Source organism: Aptenodytes patagonicus, chromosome 2, assembly GCF_965638725.1.
Source record: "Aptenodytes patagonicus chromosome 2, bAptPat1.pri.cur, whole genome shotgun sequence".
Lineage (NCBI taxonomy): Eukaryota > Metazoa > Chordata > Aves > Sphenisciformes > Spheniscidae > Aptenodytes > Aptenodytes patagonicus.
The window spans coordinates 68,661,765-68,671,139 of NC_134950.1; the positions used below are offsets into that span (position 1 = coordinate 68,661,765).

Genomic DNA, 9,375 nt, shown 5'->3' on the forward strand with positions numbered 1-9,375 from the left:
CTCCTACCAGCAGGTATGTAACATCTATAGTAATGCATATACATGAGGACGCCAATGTTTAAAAGGTGCCATGAAGTGGGGTGGGAGGTTCCCCTCTAATTTGAGGAGTGGGTGAATCAGAAAGGAGGAAGAGAAATAAAGATGGTTAGTTATTTCTCCCTTAACTTCAGCTCACATCTATTTAGAGTACTACTAAAAAACACACAAGCCTTTCTGTGACTAAGCACGCTACGCTTTCGTCCATATTCATCAACACGTCTCAAACAAGACATCTTTTATCCATAGTGAAGATATAAACCAGTGAATTGATTAAAAATATCTAGAATCAGAAACTCAGCAGAACTTCATACAGCCAGACACGTCTTATCATGCTGTCCTTTTTCAAAGGAGCTATAGTCAAAGAAAATAGACTCCTAAACTTACGATAGACTCTTGAAAGTAAAAGCACAAAATTTCAGTAAAATTCATCACCACAGTGTAAGAAACAAGCTTATGTTTAATGTAAAGAAATTTGCCTGCTTGGCCCCAGGTCTATTTGATATCCTGCAACAACCTGTAGTCGTCAGTTCACATTCCAAAAAAACCGCTAGAGTTGGTCTTCCAAAATTATTATGAATAGCATAAAATAAAGCTTTTATTTGATAACGGGAAGGTTCATGATATATGCATAGCACGGTTATCCGCTGAGTATTTCCATATTTTCAAGCCACTGCAGTAAGACTGCACATTACACTAAATGCCCTAGAATATGACTAAGGGACAATCCCACAACAAAAATTAAGTAGTTGTCTTTGACAGCAACAAACCAGAGTTTAACATTGTGATCATACAGTTGACATTAATTCCCAAATTAGTTAACGTTTTCTCACCTCAGCCTAAACGATGAGTTGATCTTTGGTCGTAAGCCACCATTTTCAAACAGTTGTATATGTTGCTGATTATTTGCATGGACCTTCCAACTTATACATACTGGGTTCCTCACAGAATGAGGGCTATCCTTTTGTTCTTGAAGCCCTTCATCCTCTATTTCACTGGATCCATCTACCACTGCTTGGAGAAACTTCTTGAGCCTGGTAAGTACATTCAACCTCCACTGCTGAGAAGTTACTCTGCGATTTGGGTTAACAGAGAGCATCCAGGAAAGTTTCTCTCTGCTTTTCAGTCTTTTTGACAGTTGCTGGTGAGAAATAAGCTCTACAAAATTCTTCAACAATATACTGCTGCGGTCTGTGAGAAGAGCTGGGTATGCTTCCAGTAAAACGTCCAAGACTTTCAATGAATCTTCCTGAATCCCCTCACTGATATGAGTCATGGCACTGGAGAGATGGGCACTTACCAAAGGAAAAAATGGAGCAATCTGTTCCGCTCTTATTTTTGAAGCCAAGAATTGCAGCAGGTGAACAGCTGCTCCTCTGACACCAGAATCTTTGTCTGTAAACACAGCTGCCACCTCACTTATTATATTCGAAAGGTGCGCATCAATTACAAATGGATACTGAGACAGGAGATCTTTGAGCCCAAGAAGTGCATTATGCTTAACCCCAGGACTATAGTGATGCATCTGCGAAAGCAGATCCTAAAAGGAAAGAAACATATATACTTACTATCATTATTACTTTAAGCTCTTTAAACTTCCCCACCTATTTCCAGCACATTTTTTCTTAAACGCTCAAAAATACAGAATCTATTCTCACGATGTACTGCTGTTCGTAGCAGCATAATATGTTCAGAACAAATATAATATTAGTTTAAAGCGTACAATGAACAAATCATCAAAATTCAATGACAGGAAAAACAAGATACTATGACTTGTCCTTCAGGTAATTAGATAATCCTCATTCTTAAGTTTATGCACAACCCTACTGACTTAACAGAGGGATGACCAAAAATAAGTCCTCTCACACTTGTTCTCAAAAGTAGAACTATGAAACCTCAGTCTCAACAGCTTTCTTCAGTTTAAGCAGACAGCTGCAAGAGATAGAAGATGACGCAAAGGAAGGAAAGCAGAACCACCACCCAAAGAAATATAAAATTTTTTAAAAACATCATCTCAGCAAGTCTACTTTTTAAAACCCTGTCCTTAAGTTATGATCCAAGACTTCCAAAAACCAAATGTTAATCCTAGATACTTAAATCAGTGTGCAACTTTAGTTTTTGCACTGCTGAAAACCTTTCCCTTGGATTATATGCTGGTCCAGCAATTTATTAAATTCATGGGTCAGCTTACTGTCAAGGACAAAGAGGCTGTATTCAGATACTCTGCCAGGGTTTAAGTTGTTTTTTTGGGTTGTGGGGTTTTTTTTTTAAATAATTTTTTTTCCTAAATTCTAGTAAACATAGTAAACCTAGATAAATGATAAGTAATTTTCCATCATTTCAGAATGTAATGTCACAGTATACCTTTATGTTAAGTTTTCTATTTTGCGTAGGAAGCACTCCATCTTCTTTAAGCTGCTCAGGAATTTGTATGGCCTTTGTTTTGAAGGTAGTATCAGTTGCATTCTCTAGTTTAGGCTTTTTTTTCCCAACTTTTAATTTCACTTTCTGGAAATCTTCTTGATGTTTCCTTTTTTTAGTCATTCTGATTCTCTGCAAAAAGATAGTCAGAATTTTAATTTCATTAAATACACTGCAAACAAGTATTTTTTCCACCAAAGAGCAACCACTTCCTAACAAAGGCTACTGTTTTTATGCTTTTTCCTATGCATAAACTAGTGTCTGCTCCTGAGACAAGATGCTAGGTTAAACAGACGTGCAGACTGATACAGTACAGCTGTTCTTCTAGTGTCCAGAAAACATCCTGCTGCTCCTTTGGTTGTCTTTACTCTGAGGACTACTTCACTGAAAAGATCACTTAAGTATCTGCATCTTCCACTGCTTTATCAGATTAAGTCGTTGGTTTTGTTTTGTTTTAAGAAGTTCCTGCCAATAAAGCAACTTTTTACATACTTGACCCTTGTCAAGCCAAAAGAGCTCAGTGAACTCTTTCATTTAATTTGTACATTGTTTACCAACTCATTCATTAATAGCATACAGTCTGCACAGGTAAAATCATGGGTTTAATCAGGCCTTCACTGATAACAGCAGCATACAAGAATCTAAGAAAACTTCCACTACACACTGAAAAGTCCAGTCTGTGCATTTAAAAATAACTAGAAAGAATGAGGGGAAAAAAATGAGGTTAAATGGGCACATACAAAGTAAAAAGAGACTGAAAAACTAAGTCATATTTAATAAGGCATAAGAAATAAGGTAGTGTGAGTAGCTATACTTAGAACTAAGTCATACAGACATAAAATAACCAAAACAAACCAAACCCCACACTTCAGTTTCTGAATGACCGTTTGGCTTTGATATATCTGTACTGATAAAAGTACTCTTAAATCTACCAGATTACAACCAAAAAAACAAAACCAACCCCCCACCCCCCAAAAAAACCAACAAACACTACACCACAGGTTCCTTTATCTTCCTTCCCTCCATCTCTGTACTTCTAAATTTATTCGTAACAAAACTCCAGAAGCCCATGTCACAACACTCAACATCACGTACAAATTGCACCTAGATTTCTGTTAATTAAGACCATGAATCCATGGTCTGATGACTCCTAGAAGTGGTTGTAGAAATTAAAATTTGAAAGGGGGAAGGGGGAGACAAGCGCAAAGCCATTATGATGTTGAGGTTTAACACCTCACAACTTTCTAATGATAACAAGTTAATTTATAGAGCTGGAAATCTGAATGCTTCCAGATCTCACTGTACACAGTATAAAGTCCATGCTGTCAGGCACATAAACTTTTTGTTTCTTCTCTCTTTCAAACTCCTCCTTGGGTAACTAGGTTTTGCACATTCTTAATATCAGAACTATACAAAAAAGTTGCGAACACAACATTCAAATTTTAAAGACCAAACTAACGAAAAAAAGAAAAAAAGCAATGCAGCTGACTAAACCCAGAAATTTCTAAATAAAATATCCAAACAATAATTCTTTTATGGTGGGTATGATCATCATTCACCCTAGAAAATAGGATTCTACAGCTGATTTTCCCAATGGACTTCAAACTGTAAATTTGTGCTGTATTACAGTATTTCATATACACATCATCAGGATAATCATTAAGGAATGTTTTAAATCCAACGGTCATTTTCTATTCTTTTAAAACAACTCAAACAACTGATTATACAAACATTTGACTAGAACTTAATTTCTGCTTTTCACATGCTAGCTTAAAACAGCTATCTGCAAGACCGCTTTAACTGAAGTGTAAGTTTAGCGTAAGTAACCTTTCAACTGAAAAGGCTTTAAAAAAACCTGGGGTTTGGTCCCGAAATAAAAAGGTCCTTTAGTGTCCAAATATAACAACTATGGTTTTATAAGTTTCTGATTTTTACCACATGCATCTTTTAGGAAAGAATTACAACAAGATTTTCACCACTCCATTTCAAGACATACAGAAATGGCTAGAAGCTTTTGACGTGAACGTTATTTCCACTTACAAAGCTTGCTTTAATGGAGATATTTAAGAAGCCTCACTCTACGAGGTGAAATGGTTTGGCTTCCAATTAGCATTAAAAACTTTACAATACAGGCGCGCACACACCTGAACAAAGTCAATTAAGTTCTTTGAAAGGAGGCAGCTTATAAAATGTACTTTCTCGTACTAAAACAAAGCAGCACAGTCAACCTTGCGCTGGATATTTTGGAAATAACTTACTGGAAATCCAAACATATCCATTCCCAATTCCTATGTACCACGCTAAACCAGAGATAAAATGGTTACAAAACCAAAGCCGTGAAAACACCACAGCGTCTACGTAATAAGACATTAAGCAAAATTGTATACAGCTTGTGAAGTTATGTAAATATTTTAATGAAACTTCTTGCCAAAACAACTGTTTGCCTTTTGACTTCAACCGTATTTTCAGCTGGCCCTCCTCCAACAGGACCGAGCTAAGTGCACCTAACAGTTTCTGCACTAATACAGTTTTACAATCCAAAACATTAAAATAACCTCAAATCAATACCGACTTCCTTTAACAGAAAGCCGCACGCGGCACCTCTCAGAAGCTACTTCAAGCGCCGCTCAGCCATCCCTGCACCAGGCTCAGGGAAACAGAGCGGAACCAAAAGGAGCGACTGTTCCACCTGTAATTTACTGCCTCGCGGTTTTGAGGCGGTATCCTCTGGGAGTCTTGCTACCAGCATACTTACAGGCTCAAGCCATCGGGAAAATCCTGAGAAACCAGAAGGCAAGGAACGTGCCCTAACTCCTCTCATCCGATAAAGAGTTCCACCGGGGCGAGTTCTCGCCCAGCGAAGGGCAATACTTACTCGCAATTAACTTTCTGAGGCTCCCGCGCTGGACAGCGTGTCCCCCGTCACCACGAAACCTAACAACCAAAGACCGCGCCGCGCCGCGAACGCCATACCCCGAGGCCAAAGCGCTGCCGAAGCGGAGGCGGCGGCTCCTCCCGCGGGTCTAGGCCGTTAAGCAACCTTCCTCACCGTCCCGGGACATCTTCCGGCTTGTTCCCGAAGAGCCGCTCCACTCCAGTCGCTCTACGAGCCGTTTAAATAAAGCGCGTTAGTGCCCGCCCGGTGCCGGGGCTCCCGGCGGGGAGGCCGCGAGTTCGGCTCCCGGGAGCCCCCGCAGCCGCGCCGGGGAAGGACTAGGGCTCCACCAGCGGCAGGCGAGGCGGGAGCCGCGGCCGAGGGAAGCCGCCGGGCGAGCGGTGGCACAGCAAGCCCGCGGGAGGCGGGGCGGGGGCGGCGGAGGACGCCCGCGGCCGGGGGAGCCGAGGCCGCCGGTTTCCCGGCACCGGCACGCCCGCGGCTGTGCTCGCGCTTTCCCGCCGCCCTGCGCAGGAGCGTGCGGGAAGGGGTGGGTCACACAAAAGGCGGCCGTTAGCGCAGGGCAGGGCGAGCCCGGCGGTCCCCGGCCGCGCCCGCGGGCAGGGCCGGGCCGGGCCGGACCGGGCGCCTCCTCCCGCGCGGCAACGGCGCCGCCGAGCCCCGCGCGCGCCGCCCCGGCCACTCACCAACCACGCGGCAGCTCGAGCCCCCTTCCGCCCCCGAGAACCTGCCCGGAAACGGCCGCCCACGTGAGCGGCTGCAACCAGCGAGCGCCCCCCGCGGGAAGGAGCGCGCTTCCTTCCCGCTCCGCCGGGGCCGGGGCGCTGGCGCCCCCTGCAGCGGCGGCGAGCGCCGCCGCCCGCCCAGGCGGGAGCGGCCTGGGAGCGGCGGTGGCGTAATTAGCGCGGGGGGCGTGAGCTGGTGACCCGTCAGCTAGGAGAGCGGGCTGCAGGGGTGTTTTTTCTTTCCCCCGGAGCGGAGAAGGGCCGAGTGCTGTTCTGGTGATGGGTGGCAGGAGGTGTCCCCTCTTCTGCGGTAAGAGTTCTCTGCGGGCAAAGCCGCCTGTTCGACAAAGGCAGGCAACTGATCTTCATATTTTGCGTACGCGGTAGAGCAGGCCCTTGTTGAGCAGGCGGGCCGTGACAGCTTCCTAAGGTGCGCAGAGACACGTTTTCCACCTTGTAGCCTGACGAAGTTTCTAGACGGAAGGAGGCGCGTCGGTAGCGGGGCGTGCCGGTAGTTTTAAAGTAACCGCCAGTTGTCACTCTCCCTCCTCGGGCGGCATCAGGGTCTCTTACCGTAACGCCTCAGCCAGGGGAACAATTCAGCCAGGTCGCTGAAGTAATTACACGACACTACTGCGATTTGAACCAGCATGGATGACTGCTAAAAGCTCAACAGCGTTTCTTAAAATGTCAGCATCCCATCACATGAGGCACGACACCATTTTAATTACTGGAATTGGAGATGTCTTGGCTCAGGCTTCTTACTTGTAGTAAGTAATAGGACCGCCTTCATGCTTTCTTTGAGCCCAGCTACTTTAGCTCTTGATTTGTACTTCATTTCCTCCAAGAATGCATTAATAATAACAAATACCAAGATTTGTGTTTGTAGACTTGGGAAACATTTAGAGGAGAGAACTTCAGTGGAAACAAGGCGGAGTCAGCATTAACATCCCAGGTCTCACATGCCGTATCAAACCGTCAGACATGCTGTATCATTTTGTACACCGATACCTAGATCAAATTCACCAGATGGGGCGTGCGGCTTCAAAAGGGGCAATGAATTCCTAAGGCAGAAGGACAGAGCACAATCCTAGAAGACGCAGGAAGCAAAACAAGAGGAGGACGCTTCCATACCTGTCTAGAACAGACCTCACAATTTACACCGGACAGCAAGTCTTCTGTTGCACGTTCGGAACCTTTCATTTCCTGTCAAGTCACCTGTGAAAACCCTTCTCCTTTCCACTTTCTGCCTTCTAAGGAGGAGTACAAGTTCTGCGTTCTTTTTGTTAGAGATCGCTTCTCCGAAGCTCTCCGAGTAAAATGTGTAAAGCTAAGGTAAAGCTAAAAGAAAAATGGATTCTCTCTTGGTTTAATTTGTCTTGCTGTTGCTTAAGTTTTAATTCTGTTAATTCTCTAGTTACCCCAGATGTCTGCTTGGCTGTTGCTGTGAGAAACAATTAAAATGTATAATACTAAATACAGTCAGCAGCATTGTTTAAGCATCATTGGGAAAGAGAATGCCTTTTTTTCTTACTTTAAAATTCTGGTACAAGTAAAACATTATCCTTAAAAACTATTTTGGAACAAACGTACAGTTTTCCATTAGTATAAGCATATACCAGGCCATCACAAAACACAGGCGGATACAAGAACAAAATTATATAGTTCTTTTGCAGCCTCTGTTTGCACCAGGAAAAAAAAAGTTTTAAGGGGAAGATAATTGTACAACTGAATAGACTATGTTAGACATTCTCTCAAAAAACATTTCCAGAAACATACACTTCATGATTTTTGTGCAGTTCAGTTTTCTCAGCTGTCTTTGAGAAGTAGAGCAGCACTCTGCAGCATACCATTCAAACCATTTTATATCAGTGTGCTATAGATCCAGAGATCTTTCCATTTTCAGCATGCTCCTCCTGCACCCAAGAAAAAAAAAACCTACTCAAATCCAAGTTATTTCAACTTAATTTTAACTTTTTTTCCATTAGGAATGATTCCACAGTAAGAGAAAAAAGATGGCCATTTACAACAGCTGAACATTCTGATTTTATTATTTTAATTACTAGAATGTTCTGCACTTTGAAAACAAACAAACAAAAAGATGTTCCTATTCTTATTTTCTGTATTACAGGAACAGAATTCAGGATTTCGCATCAACTAAAAGATGTTTTTACTGATCAAGTTCATCTTCGTTAAGCAGGCATTAACATTGTCCCTGTTATAGAGTAAACGAGCTGTAAGAGCTCTGGTTCCACCTCTGCTTCTGACAAGAACGTCTTTAGAGGCATTCTAGAAATTCTTCACAGTTTCTTTAAAGCAGTGTTTTGTGTTTTAATTTCTTTAATTGCCTTTGAACTCTTTTCATTCCTGTGTCTGTTCATAGAACGAAACTAACCAATTTTGTTGCTGTTTTCTTTGTTACCTTATTTTTATGGTGTCTTGCATTCCACGATATGAACATGTGAAACCATCAGGATGAGGATTCTCAATTCCATCCAGATCTCCAAAAAAATGTAAGTTAACATTAAAAGGTTCATTTACCATCTGGCACCAGCATGTCTACATTATACCGGCATTTGGCTGCAAAGCTGAAGAGCTTTAATGAGAACCACTGAATGCTACCCAACATCACAAGCAGGAAGCAAATTTTAATTACACAATTTAATTTTAAAAAATTATTTTTTTTTTCCAAGCACGCTAATTTGTAACCATCCAAAACACTTTTCATCATCCTGCAAAAGTGGTAGTCATTAATATATAGACCTTCATTCGGTCAAAAACACTACCGTTATAGCTGGAAAAAAATTCACGTTAAAAGAGCCTGAATTGAAGGACAGTATAAGCCAGCTTCCATTCCATTCGCATACCGGCGGGGTAAGACAAGACAAAAGATACTTTCACGACCACACCAGTGCCCCTTAACCATAGTCCGCTTAGATCTCTTGGGACGTATCCCTGAATTTGCAGACGTAGCCAACCTCTGTTGACTTTGCTAAAGCTTCCAGCTATCTAGGATCCCTAAATTGCCTATAATCCAGGAACTTCTCAACTCAGAACTAGACTGACAGCACTGATTTTTTATTATTTTTTTTAATCTTTAAAAACATATGTGGAAACCTATTCATAATCCTTATATGGGCAGGGATGTTTGATTACAATAGCTTTTGAACGAGGCCCAGCAGCCACAGGGAGTGATTTCCAAGTATTTGTCATAGGATGCATTTGTACTGCTGACTGCAGTAGTTCATTCTGTTGATAACGCCTTGTAAAAGAACCAACAATAAGAAAAGATCAGAC

General features: G+C 42.4%; 2 protein-coding genes across 7 annotated transcripts in view; one reads left to right on the top strand and one right to left on the bottom strand.

Annotated features, from left to right (window-relative positions):
* TEX10 (testis expressed 10) overlaps positions 1–6,091 on the bottom strand; it is a 61,843-nt gene extending 55,752 nt beyond the window's left edge. The window contains exons 1-4 of one of the 5 annotated variants that reach the window (XM_076330151.1): positions 6,040–6,091; positions 5,507–5,560; positions 2,401–2,589; positions 870–1,576 (exon numbers count right to left, since the gene is read on the bottom strand). In XM_076330151.1, coding sequence (XP_076186266.1) covers positions 870–1,576; positions 2,401–2,580 — 887 coding nt within the window. In that variant the 5' untranslated portion in view covers positions 2,581–2,589; positions 5,507–5,560; positions 6,040–6,091. The other 4 variants (XM_076330148.1, XM_076330150.1, XM_076330147.1 and 1 more) reach the window with 4 other exon arrangements.
* Positions 6,092–6,219: 128 nt separating this feature from the next.
* Positions 6,220–9,375, top strand: part of MSANTD3 (Myb/SANT DNA binding domain containing 3) — a 39,126-nt gene continuing 35,970 nt past the window's right edge. The window contains exons 1-3 of one of the 2 annotated variants that reach the window (XM_076330159.1): positions 6,220–6,388; positions 7,094–7,413; positions 8,553–8,591. The gene's annotated coding sequence lies outside the window, so the exon portion shown is untranslated. Of the gene's footprint in view, positions 7,414–8,552; positions 8,592–9,375 lie in introns of both variants that reach the window. The other variant, XM_076330164.1, reaches the window with a different exon arrangement.